This window comes from Haemaphysalis longicornis, unplaced genomic scaffold (genome assembly GCF_048455015.1).
Source record: "Haemaphysalis longicornis isolate Haplotype H1 unplaced genomic scaffold, Haemaphysalis longicornis Haplotype H1 scaffold_10, whole genome shotgun sequence".
Classification (NCBI taxonomy): domain Eukaryota; kingdom Metazoa; phylum Arthropoda; class Arachnida; order Ixodida; family Ixodidae; genus Haemaphysalis; species Haemaphysalis longicornis.
Genome location: NW_027526204.1, coordinates 75,701,115 through 75,727,487, shown reverse-complemented (window position 1 = coordinate 75,727,487; position 26,373 = coordinate 75,701,115). Strand labels below are relative to the sequence as shown.

At 49.2% G+C, this 26,373-nt stretch overlaps 1 protein-coding gene across 1 annotated transcript; it reads right to left on the bottom strand.

Annotated features, from left to right (window-relative positions):
- Nucleotides 1–784: 784 nt before the first annotated feature.
- On the bottom strand, nt 785–26,373 carry LOC144158799 (chitin deacetylase 7-like). Its single transcript, XM_077689940.1, has 5 exons — nt 26,189–26,373; nt 14,493–14,793; nt 11,156–11,341; nt 4,822–5,067; nt 785–1,171 (listed from the first exon to the last, which is right to left on the bottom strand). The coding sequence occupies exons 1-5, from the start codon at nt 26,319–26,321 to the stop codon at nt 805–807; spliced, it is 1,233 nt and encodes a 410-aa protein (XP_077546066.1). The 5' UTR covers nt 26,322–26,373; the 3' UTR covers nt 785–804.

Here is a 26,373-nt window from a genome sequence, read left to right as displayed (position 1 = left end):
AATCTGAATTAACCATACATTGTTGATTTTAAGCGCTTGTATAATAAACACACCTTACATGACGTTGAGGAGGTCACATGGGGTGCGTCTAGGCGGCCAGGTTGGTCGTTCACGCTCCCAAAGCCCCGCATTTCTTAATCCGGCACTGAATAGAACGGCATTTTTTGTTGCACTACTACGTTGTATATTGCCGTGGTGCAACGCGAGTTGTTTCGAGCGTGACTGTCGGTTACGCGATTCTGTGCTTTTCTGAAATGGCGGCTGGTTTGGTATTACCATTCTTTAATACAACCAGAAATATCTTCGGGGCTTTCGGCTGCTCGTACAAAAGTAAACTCCGTCTGACAAACTGGTGGCAGCAAGGTGAAAGCCACGTTGCGTGAAACGGCGGTGCGTCTGCGCAGCGTCGTATGATGCTCTCGTTACACCTTCTACTCCTTTTTTCCACCACTAAATTATGCAATGTTGTGCACACTGCTGTAATTTAGGACTCTCCAAAAAACTTACCCAGTCGTCTTCAAAATTAGTAAACTGTACTACCCATTTTATAATTTTTTAGCTTTACTGTAGCAGCGCGATCCGGCTTGGGCACGTTTACGGCCGCAGAATTGTGTAGAAGTAGGACCAAGACATGTGAATACAAACATCTGGATGTATGACTTCTTTCTTGTCCTGCACTTCGATAACTTTTGCTTAACATTTTGAGAGTTCATACACCGAACATCGTAGGTGAAGATATGCATAATAATACTATACAGATGGAGGATACAATTCAAAAAACCACCACTGCCGCAATTTTGTAATTTAATTCCCCAACGGGTTGTTTACCCATGGGTAATTTTTCGGACACTGGGAGCAGGTCCTCATGTAGCGCTCGCCTCCTGGTGGCGTGTTCTTGTACGAGCATGTAGTCGGCCTGGGACACGTCGTGTTCGCGCCACTGTCGCTACGTCTCCTGCATGCGCGCTTTCTGTAGTCACTAAGTGGCTTAGGGTCCTCCATAAAACGCAGGACCTCGGTAGCGGTCACCAAGTACACGTCATCCTTTTCCAGGAGCCAGTCTACGAACTTCAGGTAGCCCGCCTTGCGCTCGGGGTGTCGCAGATATGCCTCGTGAAGAAACACGGGGAAGGGGGCCCGGTTGGTGGTGTAGAATTCCTCGAAGTTTGACCTGCGCATGTAAGCAATGCAGGAAGGCGTTAACGCTGAGCCGGCTTGCGGGGAGCGCCATAGATAAATTTGTGTAAATTGCACCGCTGGCTCTCAGTGACGCCGTCGATGTTTCGCCGTGAACAAAACACGTGATTCATTGTCTGTTTTTTGTTTACGTCAGTGCTCGAAGCCCAGTCTACTCGATATTTAGATACCATATTTTCTTCTTCTTGCTAGGGGTTATATAGATGATGGCAGCCAACGGAGCGCTGAAAAGCTTAATTGGGAGGAATAATAAATACGAGTGAATGCCGAATATTTGAGTCACATGAGATTTTCGGGAAACCCTGCCGGTTTTCACTGGTTCTGGACTGCACCTAGAAAGAACGGTTCCCAAACTGTGCTCCGGAAGCACCGTCTAACTGTTACAAATAAGTCAAATATATTGTTAAAGAGACATGCAGACAACGACGACGACGTCGATGATGATGGTGATGACGATTATGCGTATGATGATGATGATGGCGGCGATGACAACGATGATGACGATAGTGAGGCAGAGAGAGGGACAAATCGCTTTATTTTCCACGCAAGGTGGCTAGGAACGTGTGGTGGCTGCCGGCTGAAGGGTGGCGGCGACGGTGGCGGCTCGGTCAACCAGAAGTAGCTGCACCCCCGGTTTCGAGCTGCCCACCCCGTCCTCCCACTGCTCGACGCTGGAGATGGGGGGAAATGGGCTAAGAGGACAGGCTCATATCGCGTGGTTAGTGTCCAGGGAGTCACAGAGGGACAGTTGGGTGAAGGGAACTCAAAGGAATAAATCTTGTCGAGCAGGGACCGACTGGCGAGAGAGTTGGTTTGAAGAAGTCGCCATAGGCGCTCCTGATCGTTGGTAAGGGATGTGTGGGCAGGAGGATAGCGGCGGCGGGAGAAAGGGTAATGCTCCATGACTTCTTGGTACGAGAGCAGTCGATGGCGGGCCGACCGAGCACTGTGGTAGGGAGCAGGAACGAGCCCAGCACGGCTGGTAAGTTCTCGTGCTGTTTTGTTGGGCCGCCTCGTTGCCTTCCACCCCAGTGTGAGCCGGGGTCCAGACGATGTCTACTGGCTGAGAAAGGAGATTCTGGAGGATAATTATGAGTGCCGTAGCCGAAATGCTAACGGTAATGAAGTTTTGAACGGCCGTCTTCGAATCAGTGATTACAATGTGTGGTTGCGGTCGGGTGATAAAAGCCAGGGCTATTGCCGCCTCTTCTGCCGTTGTGGGGTAAGGTGTCCGTATGGTGAGGAAAGTGACCAGGGGAGAGTTGGGGTGAGTGACCACTGCGATAGCGAATCCTTCCACGTGTCGGTACTCCGCGGCGTCTACATACATGGTGGTGGGGGATATGGGGTATTTATCTGTAAGGGCACGGTCTCGGCGTGATGTACTGGGTGCATGTTGCGGGGTAGTGGGCGTATGTGAAGGCAGTCTCGGATGTCTCGAGGCAACGAAGCTTCGTTCTCTACCATTTCCGGTATGCTAATTCTTAAGCGATGAAGAATGTGCCGCCCTGCGTAAGTGTTAGAGAGGCGGCGTAACTGATTAACACGATAGGCCTCTAGTACCTCGTGGGTGGTATCGTATACTCCCGACGAGGCGAGTCTGGCAGTGGACGAGTGGAGGGTGATTTGTAGTGCTGCCTTGTATGACTTTTGGGTGAGGCAGTCAATTTTGTCTATGTCGGAGGTGGTAAGCTTAAGGTAGGGAAGAGAGTACGTGACCCGACTGATGATGAAAGCTTGAACTAGGAGGATTCGTTTTAAATGCGAATGCATTTATTAGCCGGGGGTTGTTTTGCTCCGTTGGCCGGCGTGCGCCTGCATTCCTCCAGCGCGAGCGCACGTGAGCGCGCGCCTCGTAGTTCTGCCTTCGTCGTCGTCGTCGTCGTAAATGCGAATGCATTTCTTAGTCGGGGGTTCATACAATGCAACGTGAGCATTAGCCTCTCCCTGGCGGTGACTTCACTGCAGTTGCTTCCACGTCATCATCATCGGTTGGAGAAGAAGAAGAAGACAATCTGCGAAGCGAAGACCGCGTAATGCCGAACGCGTTACGCGCTCGGGAACATCAAGAAGTAGTCTAGTCTGGTCTTTACGCGAAACTGTGACGCGCGTATGCTTCTCAAAGACCCTTTGACCGTGCACTTTAGCGATCACAAGGCAGTGATTGTGGCCGTCAGGTACAACGATAACGCAAACAGGTGCTGATGAATAAATGATTACGTTCACAATCTCGTCATTAATTACGCCATTACTCGCAACACACTCATCGGTGCACCCAATGCATTCGCATTTCTGCACGATTCCCTTCTGGGAGGTGCGGGGGAATTTTTTTCTCCCCTTGAGCCCGTGGTGACGGCTAGCGATTCGACGAATAAGGCCGATTCTTTGATTGACCTGAGAATTACGTAGGAAGTGAAATTTAGGGTTACCTCGATTGCGCTGTATAATTAGGCCTAGCGTCTTAAGAGTTTGCACCTCTGGGATGATTCGGTGCCCAAGAGAAACCTGTATGTTTGGTGAATCACGTCATGACCGGGCGGGAGAATGAAGAAGGCGGTGATAATGGTGTCGGTGACGAGGTGTGTACGCGTTGGCTAGCCTGCGAATAAGCTAAGCATTCTCATACTGCCGTTGAGAGCAAGAAGCACGAACAATACCAGTCGAATTCAATTCCGTAGCTTACCTACTTTTCCAGCTTATTAATACGATCCAATAGGTGCCCGAAAAGCCGGCGTCATCCTCGGAAGCGGGGAATGGCACCCAGGTGACTGCGAATCTTTCCATACCACAAGCTTCGTTGACAATGCTAACAACGCATGTGAAACCCTCCGCTTCTAGGCAATACCCAATGGAAAGCTTAGTGTGCATCGTGGATGGCAATACAGGGATGAAAGGCACATTAAGCATTCTCTCCGCTGACATAACATTGGTGCAACAGTCCCAATTATACGCAGCCGTAACTGCAAGGAGCGCTAAGGGACGTTCATTCGGATATCATTACTTTCGTATTCACAACTCATCAGAAGTGATTCGCTATCCTCGGAGTTCTTTTCTTTTAAAATGTCACTTGTGAGACAATGTCATGCGAGACATTTTTACAATGTCTCACACTATTTTACAATGTCCCTCCACAATGTCACTACTCAGAAGATTGCTGTACTCGGTACCCGTCCCCGAGGTTGCATCTTATTCTCAACTTGCGCGCTTATGTGTGTCAATAAGCCCTTGTACCGTTACAGTAACAGATCACAGTACGATAGAGAAAAAAAATCATAAAACAGTATCTTGCGTGAAAGAGAGCCGCCACTCTGGGGCGCCCACGGCTCGGTGTGTCCCCTATACGAGCCAAAGTATCATGTCAATCCGCAAGGAAGACCGCCGATGGTTGATCACTAACTGATTCTGTTGAACACTATCGATTTAAGCCTGCGGATTGGGTTTCAGAAAATTGTGCCTCTACTTTTTATTCTTGAGCATAAAAAAGGTATAGCCGTGAACCCTATTTAAAAAATTTCCAGCCTGCAAACTTGCCGAAACACGGTTAAAAGTGCATGTTAGAAATTGCCCAAACATTTTCCCCATCCCCTCTATCGTCCCCCCTCCCGCAATACTGCGCATGCGTACTTGAGGTATTCGAAAGTGTCCTTGGCGGTGTCCGGCTGAGGCAGGCAAGCGTCCGCCATTGCACAGGAAAAGGCGCCCTCCTCGTTTTTTGCGAAGTACACGTTTAGCGGGACCACCCAGAGTCCCGGGTAGGAGCCCTCGGGACAGGGGGCCACGCTGCAGGTTCGTCGAAAGCCGAAGTCCATGGTGTACGGGTAGACCGGGCGCTCGCCTCGAAAGCGCTGGTGGACCAGTGTGCTGTCGTACCTGCACGCCGAATTGGAAGATGCTGATACCCACTTGCACACACTTATCTTTTCTGCTCGATTCGATTTCATACTGGCCTTTGCAAAACACGCCAAGTTCAAGAAGGTTTTGCAAAAAAACAGCGATAATGCCACCGGCCAGGCACACCCAGATGCATAGTTACAGATTTTAAGAAAAATTTAGTGCCTTTCCACTCTGTAAACAAGGACAACCCGCGAAGCTGCGCTCCCTCCAAGGGGTGCACGAAATAAAAGGCGTTTGTTTGTAAATTACGGCAGGGCATAATTCCTAGCCAATTACATGAATGAAAGAAGGAAATACCCGACCCAGCCGACAAATGTAGGACTCCCTCTTTCCCTCCCTCCCTCTTTCCCTTGCTGTTTGTGTAACGCGCCAACCCAATCCACTCTTCCACCGTTCCGGACCAATCGCATTTGGCTGTTTGACGGCCACGTTTACACCTCACGCCAGCACAACAGACATGTCATCAGTGAGGGCATGAAACCTATAGCTGCGCGCCCTCGCCCCCTCCCTCCACTCGCAGCCCGTGCACTCATAAACCGGCATCTGGTCATGGGCGGGTGCTTAGAAGTGAAAGCCATGGTCGAACATGTCGCTCCTGAAAGACCTTTAAGCTGAACAACTGATGCAGTTATAACAAGGTGGCAAATTGGGCGAGTTGGATCGAGTTGCAGTAATGTATCGTCAATATGGACCCCGCTAATATGGCCACCCCGCATTATAGACCAAATTTTTCGTGACGGGTCTCTCGTCATTCAATTCTGTCCCGTTAATGTAGAAACCCGCATTCCGGACTATGGATGGCTACGTTGGGGACGAAACGCACAAATACAGGCATTTTTGTCTCGTTATTATGGACATGCGAGCACAACAAAAACAAACTCACTGGTGCCTCCCAGAGATCCCGGCGCGTACCAGGAGTTTACTGTTCGCCGAAGCATGCACACCGCAAGCATGCGTTTATCTCGAAACGGTCTCCCTTCCAGTGCCACCGAATTAGATCGAGAACATTTCTGATCAGCGAACAACACTATACGGTAGTGATAACACGGGGACACCCTTTCTCTATCAAACAAGATTGCTCGGTGTGGTATACGCCGGAAAGAGAAAGTCATAAGGCTCACGACAAGATGCCAGGACGATAATTATTTGTGCCAATATTCGCTCCGTATAAAAGTAGGGGCTGTACGCTACGCCAGTCGGTTCGGCGCATGCAATGGTTGGTATTCAAGTACTTCAAGTAGCCGAGTTGGTGCGCTTTCTGAACACTGCAGTAGGATCTAAGGCATCGGTGCAAACCCACATATCGTTTTTCGCCGCATAAACCGCGTTCTTTTAGGTGCGGACTACCTTAGGACCGCACAATGTCCGTCTGAGTCCGTGCCCAAAACATTTACAATCGCAACAAATCACACAAGCACCCGCAGGATTCGAGCCTGCGTCTGGTAGACCACACAGAGTTAGTGTCAGTCGTCTTACTCATTGGACTACCACCATGAGTTATAATCCGAGAGTCAAACGGCTTGCTCCCTCGCCTGTAATGGTGCGGAGTACCTTAGGACTTCCCAATGTCCGTCCACGTCCATCCATGCGCACACCACCATCAAGCGAAAATCTAGCGAAATTTCATTTGAGCCGTGAGTGGCAGTTTCATTTACGGAATAATCCAGGTGCAACTCCAGGCTCAAATCGAATGATGGTCGTGGCGCAAATCGGAAGTCACTCGCTGCGCAACTTGGACGTCATTTCGAGTCCCCGTACTTAGCACCCTCGCCGTCATACACGGCGAGGAGATGCTGGCATTTTTTCTGGTAAATTATTCCTTAATATTTGTGTTTTCAACGTTGATTCGTTATTATAGCGGACTCACAATTTTTTGGGGAATGGAGGCATTCATATTAATGAGACATGACTGTACTGGCCCACGTAGGCGTTCCAGCCGGGCCAGTTGCTGTTCATCCGGGAGGAATTCGCAGCTACTCGACCTGCTGGCGTTTGAGACGTAAATGGCGGCGGCAGCGGTTTTCCGTTGTTTTCTCGTCCATTCACGCTTCTCTGCAAGCTGACGTTTCTTCAGTTACCGCTCTTCTTCCTCCAAGCGAACGACATGCTTCCGTCCCATAGCGAGTTAACACAGCGATGCCCTCAACTTTTACTCTATCCGAAAAACACATGAGTTTCCCTTCACTGCCCAGTCCCAGTCGTAGTGCTGCCCCAGTGGTAGCCATCTTATCGTCTGGGCAACACACCAACCCAGAACAAAACCGCTCGAATGAGGAGGACAGCCGACAGGGCGCATTGGGACATGCGACTACCATGTTTTAATGTCCCACCACCGCAACGGATATGTCATCGGTAGCGGTATTAGGCGCTTGTCTGTGTGTATGCCCCTTCCCTCTACCCCAAACTGGTTCAGTAAAGCTTGATGTCTGGTGCACGCCTAAACCGGCCACCGGGAATAGGCACATAATTAGGCGGGAAATACACCGGCGAAAAGAGACTAAGACCGCATATGCGGCCAGAGTAAGATCTATTGTTATTTTTCCGACAGAAGAACTATGACTACTCGTCAATGAGGGCCGTCGTTGCGACAATGTCCTCTGAATGGCTTTCAAGCTATTTTCGCTTTGGAATGCCGGCGTTCCAACGGGGCAAGTGGCTTTAAACGGGCAAGGATCCGGAGCTTTGCGGGGAGGTGTAATTTTAGGCGGTAACGTTTGCGGCTGTATTCTAAGAGGCGACGGTGGCGACGCCTTTCGTGCGAAAGCGTGAACCGCATGCAGCTGTTTTTCACGTGATTCGTGCGCGTCGGCGTTGCGCGTGCGATTTTTTACGCCCCCGTCGACGATTCCCCGCGCGCGGCCGCTTCTGGCTCGGTCAGAAAATGACGCCTGATTCGCGGGGCCGTGGGAGGCGCTTGACGACTTGCGCCAATTCAAATTCATCTATATAGCCTCCGGAAGCTATATAGAGGAACTCTAGCATGAATGGGGGGCGCGCGCCTCCTGGCGGCAGTTTCGAAGCGCTCGAGATATCCGAGTGGCTCTGCCAGAGATGTTTAGGCTTACCACCCTGGCAGATATTTCATGGGCGCTTTCACTAGCGGCGCGGATATAATTCTATAGTATCGTGCACGCCCACATTATCAGCTTCTTTACAGCACGAGCAACTCCGTGTGTGCCTTGAGCGGCATTTCAAAGAGCGTTTAGAAGCGGTCGCTCGAGCTCCCCACACCACTTCGCGGCAGGTGCCGCCGCCATGTTGCCGTCACCGTAGCGCCGCGGTCAGCGTGCGGGTGGTTCCGCGGTGACGTCAGCGCGCCTGTGGCGTGCGTGGAGCGATTTCGCGAGCAGAAAACGCTCCTTGCAGTTCACGCTTTACACCCATTCCCGCTGCCCTTGATTATCCGCAATCATCTGATAACGGTTACGGCGCCACTGCGCTACGGCCACTGTCAGCTGCCTGCGCAAATTGTGAAAGAGGCATCGTTGTGGCGAGGGGAATAATCGTTTTGATAACAGTTGTGAAAAAGGGGTCGGCGGTGGCGAGGAGGAGCCTTGGAGCGGCGCCGAGTAATACCTTAGTTACACGGGCACAGTTACCACGGTTAAGCAAACGGCGGTTAGACAAAACCGCAGTTTGCTGCGTTACACGGCAGAAGAAACTGCGGTTACCCCGCTAACCATAGTTAACGCAAACTGAGCTTGGCCCCCTCAGTTCGGTCACGCTAACTGCCGTCGCCGCAGCCGCAGTGTTCAAAAGCGCACAAGACAGTTCGGACGCAAGTGGCGGCGCATCAGCGGAGGCGACAAAAAAAAATCACCTAGCGTTCGGAGGAGGCGAAGGCCCTCAAATAGCGGGCGGCCCAAAACTGCCCACTAGGCGCTTCCGTTCTTTGCGTCGCTCTCGCAATTAATGCGACTGCCCGTGAGCAGGGGCTCGCTTGCCGATCCACCCGATCAACTACGACAGAAGCTGTTATATATTTAAAAAATGGACAAAGCAGACAATCATGAACCGTTTTCAGCACTGTGAAACGATTGGGGCGCACGTCGGCCGTGCCTGAAAACACGCTGGTACGCCTGCCCGCATGGCACTAGAAGCGGCGCGTACCGGCCCAGACCACGCCAGCAACAGCTTGTTGCCGTTTTGCCACATTAATCTGAACACAGAAAAGAACTTCCGCATGGGAGAAATTGCACTGTGTATTGTAATTCGCAGTTGTAGAGATAGCGGCGGTCAAACATCCGCCACGATGCTAAGCCTATACTTCCCAAGACCGAGGCGACCCGAGAAAACCTAGCCGCTGTCTTGCTGTTGGGGCAGCCCCTCTCTTGCCGCGCGCGCGTGCGTCGCGTTTGGTCTAAACCAATTGTCTTAACGATATTTCCTTCTGTCTACTATTCTTCACGTTTGTTTTTTATCGGGAGGTTAAAAGCTTGTTATTTATTTTTGTTCCACTCACAACAAAGTGACCGCTGTCGACACACTTGAAATTTCTGTAACAGCCAAAACCGCAGTTCGTGATAACCGCGGTTAAAATTTAGTAACCACGGTTAAACATAATTGCGGTTACTTCCGCCGTGTAACTATGGTATAAATCTGCATCACCGGAATGAAAACGGGGGGGGGGGTGAGACATATACTGCTTCGCCATACAAATAGGCACCTACTACCCGTTCCCTGCACACCCAAACCTCAAGAGCACTGGAAGACACTGCTGCCCAGGCCCTGCCTGTCGGACCAGCTCCTCCTCACTGGGAGAGTAGTTGATGCTAAGACGGCTCATGGATGCCTCTAAAGAGGAGGCCACACCAACAAGAACGTCCTATACGCTCAAAATAAGTTACTCTCTCTCCTCCTCTCCCCTTTTCTCTCTCTCTCTCTAGTTTTATGTCAAAGACCGCGTACCTGCGACGGGTACGGCTATTACACGGCGCAAAGTTACAAACTTCTCGTCACCCTGGCTACTTGGATCGTTCACTGTCATCGTGTACATAACGGGAAATCTTTGCAAATGGTGGCAAAGATTTCCCGTTGAATAATAACACTGGCGCCACTTTTATCGCATGTTACCCGGCGATTGAATTATCTCTGTTATCTTTCCTTCTTTTCTTTTCAGGATCAACAAGTGCACCACATTGTTCAGCTCGATAAGGCACTACGCTGCTGCTTTCGTCGTCTGCGTATACTATAAGATAGTTTTCTGTGCTGTAGGTCCCCAAACGTTCTGCAGCGTTGCTATGATCAAAAATACCTTGGCGTCAAATCAGCGGGCAGTTCAGTTGTCATGATTTGTGAAGCGATTTGGCCTTCGATTTTACAGCCACCACTTTCTGTCGTTTTGACGTGAACGCTCGATCACGTTTGTAGGAGAAACTCTTAGAAAGTGTGACACCTTCGGTAGGGTGCTCGTAGCAATGAATTTGTAAGAACAGGACACAGAGTCGCGACGAGGTGCGGATTTCAGCGCTGGACAAAACTAGATAAAAAGTGCATGGGAGTGTACACAATAGCTTCCTCCATCTCTTTAATCTGGTGTTACGGCTTTGAAGAACGCTAAGAAGAACGGCATTCTTAACCGTTAGGAATTGTTAGCACGGAACCTTTACGGAATCGTTCTGTGAAGAACGGTATTAAGGCTGTGAAATCTCAAAATTGGTGCGTCAGCATGCTTTCTATAGTAAAAAACAATCCTCATAAAGTGTGCACTTTTAGGTCTTTCTCTATTTGCCAAAGCTTTTAAAAATGAAGAAAGAGCCCGCATTCTCCCTACTCCCCATATAACGTATTGTTTCCCCCTCATGAAAATAAACTTACTGACACCGATGTGACAAGGGTTGAGATTTCGCTCCAATGGCAATGTTTTCTACTTCGGGAGAAATGTTGAACTGGCAGGTAATAAGAAGTGATGTGGCTCAATACTAAGGCAGAGGTGCACACCATGTCATGTGCGATACTATGGACGTGCAGTGGTAACTGATCATCGCCTTGTACGGCGATGAGACCACTCAAGAGAGCAAGACACGAACGTTCTGTCAGAGCAATCTTTTCCAAATTTACCCACCGGAGGTTCTTGTGGAGCATGCTGAATCCCTGGTCTCCACCGGTGAAAAGGAACGGTCCCCTGAAACCGATCACGTCGGACGCTGGCACGTTAGCGAAGGCCGTGAGCATGGACTGCTCGTCCATCACCTCCCGCTCCCACTGGGTACTGTTGATGGTCTGCCAGTAAGAAGAGTCCGTCCGGTGGCTGCGAACGATTATGAGAACTAAGCCTCACCCCAGCCTCGCCCTTGGAACTGTTTCGGTGCAAGAAGTACTTTTTTGCGCATGTTAAAAATGTAAAAGCTCAATCTGTCAGCCAGGTGAGGGATACTGCAATGGTACACGCCCTTGTCACCACTACTTCGGAGCATCACGACACCCAAAGCGGCGCTACCAATCCTACAGCAGTACCTATTGCAACTGACATGTGCTGGTACGTATGTACATCTCTTACTGACAGTGGCTTTTTGTCGCGTCATTCTGTAGGGTTGTTAGAGTGATCATATTAACGTTACCGCTACCACATTCAACAGCAAGAACTTTCGCATGCTGACACGAATCCACGGCGGCTGCAATGTAATATTTTGCCACTAGAATGCCTACTATGGGTATTTGTCACGCGTTCTTTTCCTCTTCTTCACGTCTGAGTCGTTTACGTGGCTTGGTTTGCTAATACATGTTCATCTCTGAGAATACTTCTGCGATGTGTTGAAATCCCTAATTTACCGCGGCATGGAATGACGTTATCTGGTGTGGCTCTAACCACCATCAGTATGAAGAAAAAAGGGCGTCCATTTCAAGCTTGTGCTGAGATGCTCATGTCCTGCTTTGTGCTGTGGCAATGCCTCTGTGAACATTGCTTGGGCCCCAGCCAAGTATGGACTATCCTGGTAGTGCTGTTACGGCTTATAAAAATTACAGTGTATTAATATTACGATAAATGCATATGCAGATATATTCAATGCCATCAAAAATTGAGACAAATAAACACAAGCCCACTTCAAAATCTCTTACAATTCTTCTACGGTATTATGGTTTATATGCGCGGTGAAACTGGGCTGAAGTTAGGATTGGGAAGAAGTAGGTGCTACAGCGGAGAAATATGCACGCGCCCAACCTGCTACGTCGAAACAGCCCCACCGCACGTATCCGTTCAAGGAAACAAACTTGGTTTAGTTTGTTAGTGTATTGCTCCAGTAATTGTGGTAAACCAGATTGCTTTAGTCACACTTGCGTTTAGATTCTTACAGCGTTACTGGGCTTTTCCTGCGAACGCCAGCCCGAAGCTGGTGGGGTTTCTGAGACAGCCTTACGCTTGATTTCATTGATTGTAGGTTTTTAACGCGCCGACGCAGCGCAGGCGATGAGGCGCGCCGTAGTGGAGGGCTCCGGAATAATTTTGACCACCTGGGGATCGTTAACGTGCGCCGAAATCTCGTACACACGGGCGTTTTTGCTTTTCGCTTCTATCAGAAAAGCGGCCGCTGCGGCCGGGAATCAAACCCGCGACCGACTGCCTTATGCTCATAGCGCTGCCTGAAGTAACATACTCGCTGGTGCCACATTTTACAGCTACAAGGGCTGTTTTGTTTGAACTGTAGGAAACCAATTACTTTCTAAATTTGCACACTGGCCCTATACCTGAATTGTACGCTTTATTTCATTGATTCTATCATGAAAAATGAAATCGAAGGGGGCGACGGAGCGTAAGGGCACAAAAGCAGTTCCACTGGGCTCCTGTTCCTCTGGGAGAGGGTACGTTCTCTGAAGAATCCCCAATGATGTATTTGTACCAGACAATGCCTTAGCGAAGGGCAAGTGCACGCGCCAAAACCGCTCTGTTGTAGAGGGAGCGTGCAACAAAATTATAACTGCGATGATCACAGAAACACACCCTGGCATTTATAAACCACTCCTAATAGGAATAACATATAAAGGCCGAATAATTACTGTAGTAAAGGAAATTCGCCCCTACCTGCATTGGCAACCGTGGTCACAGAAAACGACACCAACGCAACTCCTACGGTAGAAGCGCAATTGGTTGCTGGTCGAGTGGTGGAGCCACTGCTACCCCAAAAAACCCGCAAAGTAACTTCCGCATGTTACCGAGGAAAAACCCACTGGCTATACCTTCCACCTTCGCAACACCAATAAAATAACTTGAAAATTTCTACCAGCTCATGTAGCTTCACTGGTCTCTGGCGGAGATTGCCGATAGTTTGCAAAATTGACGACGCGCTTTTTAGAATTATATTTTATGTGCACACCTGTAAGCCCAGCCAATCATATTTTCTAAATGAGATGACGTGTCGCCCCTCTTTAAGACAAGTTATTACTAACAGCCAAGTTTTGAACCATTCTAAACCAGAATAAGTATCTGAAAAAAGCAGCAACTGCTTCTGCTGGATCTGCACAAGCCAGCCAGGATGAGAGGCAAACCGCAAGCAGTTTGACACCTACTCTAAATAAACATATTGCAGAAAAAAAAAACCTTACGTATTGTAACGAGAATAGAAAAATTTTACTTCGAAATGTAAGTACAACACAAGCTTTGTAGCAATTTTATTGCTGGAACAACTCCAGAAACACTGTCTGGTGTTTTAAAATGAGGGTTCTACGGTACAGCTGACTGAACAACTATGAAATCATAGGGAAATACGGCGTCTAATGGGCGAAGAAGCAGAAAACTATCAACAAAACAATAACAATATTAAATCTTCGGAAGTGGAAAGTAATGGCATAATTAGCTGGTCCTGTTAGTTTATGCTGCCAGTTTTCAGGAAGCCTTCAGAGATTTTGTGAAAACTCTCACTAGGCACAAGTTCTCATCCACCGACGCCTTCCTTCGCATAATGGGAGTGGTTTATGGCCTCAACTCCCTTCCTGTTATGTTCACTATACCAGGGTAGTGGAATCGATCAAGTAAGTTAAACGCTCCCACCAAGGCGCTTACCTAATATATTGATTGATTGATTGATTGATTGATTGATTGATTGATTGATTGATTGATTGAGTGAGTGAGTGAGTGAGTGAGTGAGTGAGTGATTGATTGATTGATTGATTGATTGATTGATTGATTGATTGATTGATTGATTGATTGATTGATTGATTGATTGATTGATTGATTGATTGATTGATTGATTGATTGATTGATTGTAGGGTTTTTAACGCGCCCGTGCAACGCAGGCGATGAAGCGCACCGTAGTGGAGGGCTCCGGATTAACTTTGACCACCTGGGGATCTTTAACGTGCGCCTAAATCTCGTACACACGGGCCTTTTTTCTTTTTGCCTCCATCAGAAAAGCGGCCCCCGCGGCCGGGAATTGAACCCGCGACCTCGTGCTCAGCACGCTTACCTAATAGAATGCAGGGCTATCTCATTACCCCAGGAGTGCAGCTGGTTCACGGCTTCGTAGTCAAGGTACTCCGCGGAAACGAAAAAGGTGGCTGCGATGCTGCATCCATTCCGCGTGTTCTTCCTTTTTGGGTTATTCAAGAGATCCCGGTAGAAAGCCATGTTGACCTTGTTGACGGCATCATCGAACGTCAGCATCACGAACTGGGGCATCTCGTCGACTCGCAGGCCAGCCGGGGGTGAATCACTCGCGCAAACGCACCGAGGACGCTTGCAGGCTTCGTCGTCGCATTCGGCAGACCCTGGTGTAACACGGCACAGACACGTTGCGCAACAGATAGGGTATAGCGCATCGTCTCAACCACTATCATCCAAACATTATTTTTTATTACCCTAGGGGCCAGCGATGGAGATTACAGTGTAAGGGGGGGCGGTTAAAAACAGAGAACATAACACTATCTTAGTTGAACGAGGAGTGACGCTCAGAGTACATCGATCATTTATATCTGTTCCTCGTTTATTTTGCTTACAGTGCATATATCAACGAAAATAGGTTAATACTGAAACAAGGTTACTTATAAGGAGCTAAGAAAAGAAACACGCAACATCTTAATCGTCCAAGCCGCTTTAGCTTCAGTGGTCACCTAGTAGCTTTAGCTGGGTGTGCAAGGATTTCAAGGTAATAGGTGTACAAGGAGTGAGTTCTCGTCGTAAATGTTGCATCGGACAGAGATATTTTAGCGACGTACACATTTAGAGGCAGCGAACGTGTCCCAAGACTGTGTTTCAGCTCTTTATATTTTAACTCGTTTGTATCTTGCAGAAAATTTCAGAAAGCCAAACACTTTTTATACACTTTTCAGCTCCACAATTAACTTAACGCACGTGTTTCCATACCTCGGCAAAGCTTGGCGCCACTCACTCACACACGCACAGAAAAGTATATTTTTCCTCACGCATTCACTCGCACTCACGCTCACTACGCGCCCTCTGCCACTCGCACCCACTCGCGCTCACGCTCCTCACTCGCCGTGGCCACTCGCAGTCACTTGCGCTCACGCTCACCGGTCGCCGTCGCCCCTCGCACTCACTCGCGCGCACGCTCACCCCTCGCCATTACCCCTGGCACTCACTCAGGCTCACCATTCCCCGTTACCACTAGCGCTCACTCGCGCTCGCGCTCACCACTCGTCGTCTCCCCTCGCACGCGAGTGTACGCAGAAGACCCTCCATGAGCCATGAAACCTTACCGTATTAGCGCATTACGGAGTCAGAAGGCCATCCAAATCCTATTCCTAAATCAGCACGCCACCAGATAATTAATTCTAGGGTGTCCCGTAGCATGAGCTAAGGGATGACATATTTCCGAAGCTAAAAGCAATCCCGCCATTAACAACCATCACAGCGAGCGGCTCCTGCAACGGATAGCCAAAAGCGAGTACAAGCACAATATTGTCGCTCACCACGGCAAGCCCATCAAGTGGCGTGAGTAGCACGAGTGCACTCGAGAGTGCTGAGCGGGACTCACTGTGCGTGGAGCTCACACTCACTCGCACTCAAATTAGCCAGTCAAAAACTAGGTTCATGATCAGTCATCATGAGTGGTGAGTGGGGTGTGTGTGAGTGCACTCGTGAGGAAGCCTGCCGGCTTATGCGTGTTTCACAGTTAGCAGATAAGAAGCAATATAAAAGTAACAGCACATTTTTGCTTTTTTGAGGAATTTTTAAAGCAATTCCTAATCCAGATAGAATCTAGTACGTCGAAGTAAATAGAGCATTTTCTTAGCCGCCTAGAATAGTAGCTGGTATTCCTCAGGGTAGCATGTTAGGTCCCCGTCTTTTTTGTATATACGTGAACGACCTTGTTGATATTGACTGAAATACCAAGTTCATTATTTACGCTGATGATACGAATCTACCATTCTTTTCTGATAACGCTTAAACATTAGGGTCCGTTGCTAATACTCCACTTGCAAAATTGCAGAAGTGGTCTGAGGCAAACGGTCTAACCATTAACGCCAAAAAAGCAAAGCCTATACAGTTTCATTCCATAAACAAGAAATGTTTTTTTTTCAAAGTGGTATTAAATTGGTAGCCAAACCATTGACCCTTTAGATTCAATAAAAAGACTAGGCATATTCTTTGATAAACACATGTCTTGGTCTAAGCATGTTGACTTCCTTGTAAGCAAACGTTCGAGAATCATTGCTATTATTGATGCTCTGTCTCATATACCGTATTGTATTAAACTGCTAATTTACAATGCTCTATTCGCTAGCCACCTACGCTACTGTACACTGTTGTGGGGTACTCCTATGGTCACCAATATTAACCGAATCTATGCCTTGAAGAAAAAGTTCATTCCCGTTCTTTTTAGGCTGCCACTGAATGCTCATACTGAACCATTTTTCCTAATGAGTCAGCTCTTGTAAATTCATAACCTGCTAAATTACCGGCCGGCAACTAGTTATCGAAAAGAACAAAGAGCTGGGAGTCGTTTTCTTAGTTCGTTGGCGACCTTCAAGCTAAACATTGTGTACTACTGCACTCGTACACGTGAGTATTCTCGAATGTATCGCAGCCTAGAACCAACTATGGCCTGCAGTGGTTACGGTCCTGCTTTCCGTGGCTACTTAACAGTCTTGCTTCTGAAAACATTGATATAAGCCTGTGTTCCTCAACAAAATTGTATGGCCGCTTTTCCTGCTTGTGAAAACAATATTGTGCTATGTTTCTGTGTTTTTGTTGATACTATGCCTTGTAATCCACTGTATTTATACTTGTGACATATTACGATTGTAAGATGTAGTTGTTTGCTCTTTGTAAGTTGCACTTGGTTTTCCTCTCTCTTTTTTTCTTTTTCTCTCTCTCCACTTCCACTTTTTTTTCCTTTTATTATTCGTGCTGTTGCTCTGCTGCTGCCTGTCAACTTGGATTTTAGGGCTAGTCCAGTTGCCTACCCGCAACTTTTTTCCCTAAATATCCTCCATAAACGCTACTTCTTTTATGGAAATAAAGTCATTTCATTTCATTTCATTTCAACCTATAGAACTTATGAATGCAATGACAAGTTCTGTCATTTGCAGAATTTAAGGTTTTTAGTCGAGTGGGAGGCACTTCAGCTTCGCATGCGCCGTTTGAATTCAGCGGTGCTGAGTTGTGCGCACAATCTCTGTAGGACTCGTATCATTTGATCATTAATAATGTTGATATGGCACCTTAAAACGTAAAACAAAAAGCGTACAATACAAAAATTTCAAGAACAATGATGCAGCAAAACACCTTGGTTTGCCCTACGTTCGAAGAGATGTTCGTAATGGCCCGTTTTAAACCATGTGTTCGTGCAAAGATGTGTGGCTGTCCTCGTGGTGCGCTTCTTTCTATTTATTCAACGCCCTCCCGCGACCCCAAGTTGATCAGGGGCTTTTCTTCAAAAAAGCACAGCCGCTGCACTGGCTGACGCATTTCCCCTCCCGATGACAGGGTGAGGGAAAACCAGCGCACAGCTGCGTCGCGTCCGGGCAATAGCTGCAGAATGTGCTCAAGTTAGCAGAAGTCCAAAGGAGATACTCAGCAATGGCTCAGCTAGCGTTGCATGCGCGAATGAGGCAGTCTGGGGGAATGGCGGTGCACCGAAATACGCAACTTCTTCTCTATCCGTTGGCCAATCCAGAGAGCGCAGTTCGAGCCAATATGGGCCATGCCACCACATACCTGTGGCTGCAACAGCCGATGCGCCAACGCCACGAGAAATCATATCGGCTGGATTATCCTTGTTGCGACGATGCGCCCATGTGCTTCGGCTTCGTGTCAGACGCTGTATCTCGGCCACGCAATTTCTCACGAATGGCGGCCATCGGCTCGGCTCCTCCGAAATCCAATGCAGGGTGATTTTAAATCCGGAGCATTTCTTAGGCTCGCCTGGTCCTCCGTCGTTGATGGCGGCGGCGTCCACACGCTCACTGCGCATGCGCAACTCTCCTCCTCTCAGCTCCGTCAGCTCCGCGGTACTACACTATAAAAAAGAAATAGTTAGCGGCGCCCGGTTTCGATCCCACGAATCTCTGGCCGCAACGGGAGGTACGCGGTGCTCTTCCCACTACGCTACAAATCCGGGACAGGAACAGGTGCTACGAACGCGCCTTATGTCCTTGACTCATTCAAACTACGTCAAGGAGCTACTGACACAACGAAGGCACGAAAAGCTGAACGTCAACGGAAACGACGAACTGAAACCTTTAGAGGGGGATGCTGAATTTCCCGTGGGAAAGCTGCGGCGGGAAGCGCCACGCGCCTTGCAGCTCAACCAGCCCCGTCCGCAGCGCCTCTGATGCTGACTGTGGCAGGATACCCCTAGAGATTGGCCAACCAAAGAATCCATCCCGAGATAGGTTCGCGTTCAACCACCGTCGTCATCTTCCCGTAGGGGAACCGCCGAAGAAGAAGAACGAGAAGACAAAGCTGCGAAGAGGAAGGCGTGTACATTGCTCTCAGCCGGTGCACCAATGCCAACAACCTTTACTTCACCAAAGCTGACGGAGACTACCGATTCTACCACAAAGACAACATCGACAAGAACATGATGGACCAGTTTCGGCGCCTCGAGAACCACCGCCTACTCACCTTAACACAAAAGCACTTGCGTGCCTTTGCCACCGGTGTGGACCCGGATGCGGAATTCCCTCTGGCGCTAGTAAAAACCAGATCACTCAACATAACGGCAACACAATGGAACCACACGGAACCGCCACGATGCTTCGCATCCTCATCAGGGTTCCCCACGGGAAGATGGTGTAATGTTTTTGAATTGGTCCAGACGAAAGACCGGAATCCTGATAGGTACTGTATCCCCTTTAGGAAATCAAATAGGCGGGAAGCTATTTAGCAGGCGAGGATTTCAAGGCGTGGGAGTGAGGTTGTTTTGATCGGTGCGGTGTGGCCTTTGCTGAGCAGCAGGTTCACTCCCCCTCTTCCAATTTTCCCTGATAACAACCGGACGTAGACTGCAGTTTCATAAGCCCTCGGGCTGGCGTCAACGAACACGTGAAGCTCTCGAGTGTTATGTTCCGTGCACTTCATAGTAAAGGCATTCCGTGGCAAGCAAATCCATCTTAGGTCGCTGAGCTCACCGCACCAGCTGTTCGACACATTCAGTTGAGCTGTCGGCAGTGGTTAATCCCACGAATGCTGCAGCTTCCACAAGTCCTGGAAGATGATCTTGGCGCGAATGGTGGAAGGGACAAGAAATCATGGTGTGTCTTAGAGCCACGCGAACGACTGAAGCATTGTCTTGTTTTTCAGAGGCTTTGGAAACAAAGGTGGAGACATTGTCCGCACTCAACATGACCCGGTCGTCTGAGCGGTGCCTCTGCATAACTAGCACTTTTATGTTAACAGGGTCACCTCCTACCCTTTTGAAAGCCGTCTGTGTTCACGGATCTGGTGCCGCAGGGACGAAAGATTGGAAGCCCATTTCCTTAGTTTCATTCCGGCGCCCACCGTAGTGGATCTGGGTTCGGCATACACCCGCTTGGCTTGCTCAGCGTTGTTGACCCGAATGCCAAAAAAGTTCACGGAAAACACGTCGACTAACTTGGCGACCATGTCTGGAAACTGCTCTTTGGGTTTTTTAAGTGGTGACAAAGTGCTACAGCGAGTAGGAATAGGCTAGACGTGGCTCCGACTGGCACTCTTGTCATGCGCCAGTTAACTATCGGAGGGAAAGGGTCGTGCTCATTCAAAAGGGGCTACACCCAAACGAACCTCAACGTGTTCTCATCCTCCTCTCAAACAAGCATCTGCATTTATGGTTTCTTTATGTCTGCAACGAGAACGACATGGTAGCAGTGGAACTCAACCAGCCGCTTCAGTAAGTGTGCGTATAGGTTGGGGTCATTCAATAGTACGATGTTCAAGGATGGATGAACGGGAACATGGGACGACGCGTCGAAAACAACTCGAAGTTTGGTCGTCACTGCATCTCGATGCACGACGCCATGGTGTGGCTTATAATATGTGTTCGGTTTGCCATCCACCTTATCTCGGGTCACTAGTTCCGCGTGCCCTCATCAAAGTATGCGCGGATGGTCTTTTCATATTGCCTGAGCAAATCTGGCTGACCGCAGAAGAGTTTGAGCTGCATGAAGAGCCTCTGCTCCGCAAGCCGATAATTGTCGTCGAAGACATCGAGCTCTGGCTCTTAAATTAGAAGGGGGGCTACATAGAGGTAGCTTACTTTGCGAATTCTATGATCAAAATGGTGGATGGCAGGGTTGTTGAACCCGAAGTTTTCCGATGTGCCTGCATGCTGATTGCTTATAGGCGACACGTGGACGATATTTTAATATCAATGGCGGCGTCTTCATAGGGCGTTTCCCGAGGGATAAAAATAGCGCGCTGCACTGGGCGATCCAAGGGCTTGGGCTTTCAATTTGGGCACCTTGCACAGTCCAGCCCAGAACTGTCTCCACGGCTGTCACAGAAAGAGAAATCTGAGAAGCCCGTCCCGTGGCCACCTTCCAATATGCCTCCGTCTCAATCAGCACGGTAACCTGATGCTCCTGAAACATTGCCGAAAGCCGGGCATCAGCCGCAACTTGACTTTTAGCAGCCCTCGCATAAATGATTTCTCCGCTGACGGGCGGACTTGTGACGGGGCGGACATTGGGGACTTCCAGGGCTGTGACTGTGATGTTCTGGACTTCATGCTGACTTTTAAGCGTCAAGGACATTCGGTTTCACGAAACAGGTGCGCTCGTGCGAGTATTTTCGAAAGTAGCAATGGTGCGATGTTCCACACTGTCGAAGGGACAAGCGAGTGCACGGGACACATCGAGTTGGATGAAGGTCCCTAACATCCAGAATCCAACAAAAAGCGAGCGAGCAGCTGGCGGCTTGTGCCGAGGCCACAAGCAGAGCCTGTCTCCCCAACTACTGGTGTGGGGTGAGCAGCGCTGGTCGAAGCGGCCGTAACTGCGTTGGCTGTCACGAGTGTCGCGCTGTCGCTGCGACTGTGATCTGGCTTTCTGCTGACAGTCCCTAACCTTCCCGTAGGGCATAGAATGTCGCCCAGCGCCGTGACATGCTGACGTGAACAAAACCGCATACCGACTGTTGGCTGACCTGCACTACCTTGAAAATGGTTGCACTTGCCACATCTGAAGCAGCACTTTCTTGCCTGCAGACGCTTCCGCTTCTCCTTGGGCGATATTGTTGTTGTGCAGTAGGCGATGACATAGGCCCAAGCGTTGCAAACGTGACACCCATGTATCCCCGAAGACGGAAATCGGGTACCGAGAGTCATCGCGGTTGGTGGATCGATGCGCGGAGGCGATGACTGCTGTCTCCCCTGGCCGCGGTGCGTGAATGTAACAGAACGATCGGGCGCTCCCTCCTCTAGAATTTCCAGCTGGACGCGGAGGACGTCCAGGATTACTTTGATTTGCCTGTACCTGGCGGATGAGGACGTGGAGACTTCGGATGCGCCCTGCTGCGCCTCTTTCAGTCTTTGCCAGTACAGGAGCCCCAGGTCGTGCGGCAAGCTCCGTAGCAGAACGCGGTGGAGCACGACGGAGTACTTTTCCGGGAAGGTCCCCAGGCACTTCAAAGCGTTAATGCGAAACGTGAGCGTGTCGTAGAGGTCCGGGAGTTTGCTGACGTCGGAAGAGCACTGTAATGGCTTCAGGGCGAGCAACTTGTCCAAATGTCATCCACCGGAAGATCCTTACCCTCGAATCGATTTGTGATGACCTTCATGGCGAAGTCATAGTTGTCGCCGGCCAGTCTGATGCCATAAATCATGTTGTTGGCGGGACCGGTAAAGCACAAGAGCAAGTACTTAACCTTCTCGATTTGTGGCAGGGTTGCGTCCGAGTGGACGCTCGAATCGTACTGGTCCGAGAACCCTTGCTAGTCGCGTCGGTCGCCCGAGAACGGCGATATTTGCAGCTTGGAGACTGCGGCAAAGTGCGTTCCCAGCGCTGCCTCAGAGAGGCCCAGTCGAGGCTGCGAAGGAGCGCTCCCGCATGGCTCATCAGATTAGGCTGTAGCTGCGCTTTGCTGAAGGGGCGGGGCTCGTGACGGAGTGCACGCGCGTGCGAAAGGCGCAGATGAGCTCGTAGTATTCAGTCGCGTCCAAAACGTCAGCGTCAAATTCCTAGCCGGTGAGACTCGCTTGAATCTGGCTGTACAGTTCGTGCAAGGCTCCCGGTTTGTCGAGAATGATGTCCTGGTGTATCTGCAAGTCAAGAGTCGGTGCCGCCGCGTTCTTCAGCTACGCGTCGAGTGCGTCTTTTCTGTGACGGCGCTCCGGCGAACGGGTCCATGGGGCGGGTCCATGGGGCGAGTCGGCGGGAGCGGACGCCTCTTGGTTTGGCGAACCAGAGCTTTGTGTGGTGAAAAATCAGTTAGGAACCGGCTTTCGAAGATACCAACGAACTGACTGATGCGGGAGCCGCGCTCGTAGAACGAGCTCTCGCTGGCTGCGCTCGTGGCGTGCTCTTTCTCTTTATTCAACAGGGCGAGGACAAGGCCGTGACTGCAGGCATTCAGAAGACCAACATCAGCTAGCTTGTAGAAGGCTGTTTGGAGAGAGTACGTTGTCCCGCATATGTAAGGGATATCCGTTATGAGGTGGCTTTCCATAAATATCAGTTTGCAGCAGCGCTGCGTCATCTTGCGCTACTTTTTTGAAATGACAAAATTTCATGAATTGCTTTCTTAGCCCGAGGAATGTCGCTAGTGCAGAACAGTGCGGGTTTTCTTAATGGAGACCTCCCATCGCAGCCGGCGACAATGGGAGCCAGTGGGCCGAAAAATTGCAGTGTAGAGACAGCGCGCTTCGTTAAATGGGGCTAGGTTTAATACCCAAATTTGCCAACTGCGCTTCGCCCGCAGTGGGGCCTGCGGCTGCTCGCATAAGTAGCCGCCGTATCGATCAATACCGATTGTACCGTAACTGCTTGTAATACCAGCCTGCAACGAGAATTTTCAGTTAAGTCCAAACACGTTCCTTGGCTATGCAAACGCGAGCGTACACACGTAAACCACACTGCTACCACAAGCGCCGGCTTGAGTAGCATTTTTTTTTATTTTCAAGCATTTTCAGTCACTTAAATGCTCGGAAACATTGCGGACTTTCGCTTTACATCGAGGGGCTATCTTTTGACGTGAGGCTCGTGTATGCTCGTCCAAAAGTTCTGAAGGAAGAATGGAATTTGTATATGCACCCCAACACTGCCATTTTGTGTGTTCTGGTGCCGTCGTTCTTGCGGCAAAAGGAAAAAAATAATGTTTTTCCAGCAAGGGAGAGCTAACCGCAGGCACCTTTTTCAGCCGATGCGGTGTGTTCGTTATAAATCAAGCGCCATGCTTGTACGAGCATCGTCGGGCTGGCATAGAAGCCCAACAAATGGTAAAGTTCGCATCTGACAACCTTCTTTGCTCAAGGCTTGCGGAGAAACCCGTAGTTATTATGTGGATATCTTTTTGAGCCACTGCCCCCTACTGGAGCCATCGGAACTTGGTGAAAACAAACTGCCTTTACCGTGCGCCTGCCCAGATTGCTCAGCTCTGCGCAACAAACACCACTGCGTGCGATATATTCACTGAAAAGACGATGCAAAAATGACACACAGTATCCTTCAGCATATTCTTTCGCAAAAGTTTGTCTTTTGGCTAAAATTGTCGCAGAGCCTAGCTCCTGCCCAAGTCGTATATAACCTAAACCTTGCAACCAGTCCCACTGCAGCTACGTTTTCAAGAATCACTATATTCATGCTGCTACAACACTGCCTCCATAGAAGCTGAAGGACCGCAGAAACTGAGCGGAAAATGCTGTAGAAAAATATGTTGTGGTGTTTCTTTCGTATGTACCCGCGCTATAAAACCCGTCGAACGCCTTGGAATGCGTTAGCAAATGGTTAGTAACTACGCACACTTTTAATGTGGTTCATGTAGGCGTGCGTGCGCATTCGGTGGAAACCGGACAGGTGCCAAGTAACAATTTCGCCTTAAAAGTTCTTATTTCACCACACCGTCAAGACCAGGGGGGGGGGGGCGGTGCGGTGCACTTCCTCCACTGTGAATCGGCAAGAAATGAGCATAACTGACCGAGAAAAAGACGAAATAAAAAACATGGCCGGCCAAGCAAACGCGTATGTAGCGGAGAGATGGGGAATAAATGCGGTGCCAGCCAGTGCAGTGACACCGGAAGGAACTTTTAAAAATTGGCCGTGTAATCCTCGTTTCGTTGCAAACATCGGCGAACGACGATAATCTTTCATCGACATTTTTCAAAGTGAATGCTTCTTTTCGCTTTCCCGCTCACTTATTATGCTGTTCCTCTCCCGTCGCTCACCCCCTAAGATAAAAACTCTAGAGGTTTGCTCAAGTCAATTTAAATTTACCGCGTTCCACTGCTCCAGCCCTGGTGCCTTAATGGCAGTGCTGCCGCACTGCGGAGACGTGCGTGAATCGATGCGCCCTACTTGAACGTTTATAGAACCACGTTGCCCTACTCCACGTGCGTCCCAAGCGGAACGTGAAACCACCCTAGTGGAACGTTTCATAAGTGTTGCCGTTTCATTGCTAAAAATTCCGCCAGAAGCAATACTGGCGTGGGCGATACCAGGTAACAGAGTGAATTTTTTACACTGAATCTAGTGTTTCGTTTGCTATCGAAAAATAAAGCATTCATGATTTCGTTATAAAGGAGCACTGCAACTATCACTTATGTATTGATTTTCTGCGTCACATTTGCAAATTGTTTTGTTATAATTAAACAATGTTGACAAGTATGAACGTTGTCACCATACTTAGAAGTTTAGATTAGCCTGTGGGTGTATAAAACTATGGGGCAGATTCTGTTTCACTTTGGCCGGCCGACTGAATTTAGGTACAGACAGACAGACAGACAGACAGACAGACAGACAGACAGACAGACAGATAGACAGACAGACAGGCCGAAACTTTGTCATTAAAGTAGCCCAAGAAAGGCTATCGTCGGAAAAAGCCAAAGAAGCCATGACACATTGGCACGCGCAGTTGGCGACCATGGGCAGGCCGCTATCTACAAAGCCTGTCGTGGTGCAGAGCCGCTCAGTTTGTCCTCGATCAATGATCCATGCTAGTGCCCCTCGTGGAGCAACGCGCATTGCGTCGGTTGACTGCCTGTTTATTGAGGACACTATAACTATTAGTGCTTACAGCGTTTCCCAGTCGTATAAACACAGCGTCGGAAAATAATTTAGAAATGACTGCGTTGGTTATGGGTGCCACTGAGGTGCGTGTTTATTGAGGACACTATAACTATTAGTGCTTACAGCGTTTCTCAGTCGTATAAACACAGCGTCGGAAAATAATTTAGAAATGACTGCGTCGGTTATAGGGGCCACTGAGGTGCCTGTTCATTGAGGACACTATAACTATTAGTCCTTAAAGAGATTCTCAGTCGTATAAACACCGCGTCGGGAAATAGTTTAGAAATGATTAATTGTTTTTAATTATACCTCCAAGAGTAGAGACAGCGAAATCACCAATCTTGTTTTGCAGATCTGCGCGGCCGATCACTATCCAAAGTTCTGCCACCTCCGATAGGCTGACAGATTCGTACCGAAAACAGCTTCCCCTATAATAAACTATACATGGTGGTCGCAGTACAAACGTACCAAACTACAACTTCCCGCTCTATTTACTTACCGCTTTTCGACTGACTGAGTGACAACTGTTGCCGGGATAGGTCGGCAGCCATTACGCTTGCGCCAAGACATCCGTACCACGACACCATTACGGGGCACCATAATAATATCCATCCGCTGCCGTAGAGACGCATAGTGCTGCCTCGCTAAGTTTCAAACCTAGTCTACACACACAATCGATTCCTG

Excerpts from the sequence above, each read along its gene's own strand:
- LOC144158799 (XM_077689940.1), bottom strand. The coding sequence starts at position 26,321 with ATGCGTCTCTACGGCAGCGGATGGATATTATTATGGTGCCCCGTAATG. Across the intron at positions 14,794-26,188 it reads ACTCAGTCAGTCGAAAAGCG|GGTCTGCCGAATGCGACGAC; the intron begins GTAAGTAAATAG and ends GTGTTACACCAG. Across the intron at positions 1,172-4,821 it reads GACACTTTCGAATACCTCAA|GTCAAACTTCGAGGAATTCT; the intron begins GTACGCATGCGC and ends TTACATGCGCAG.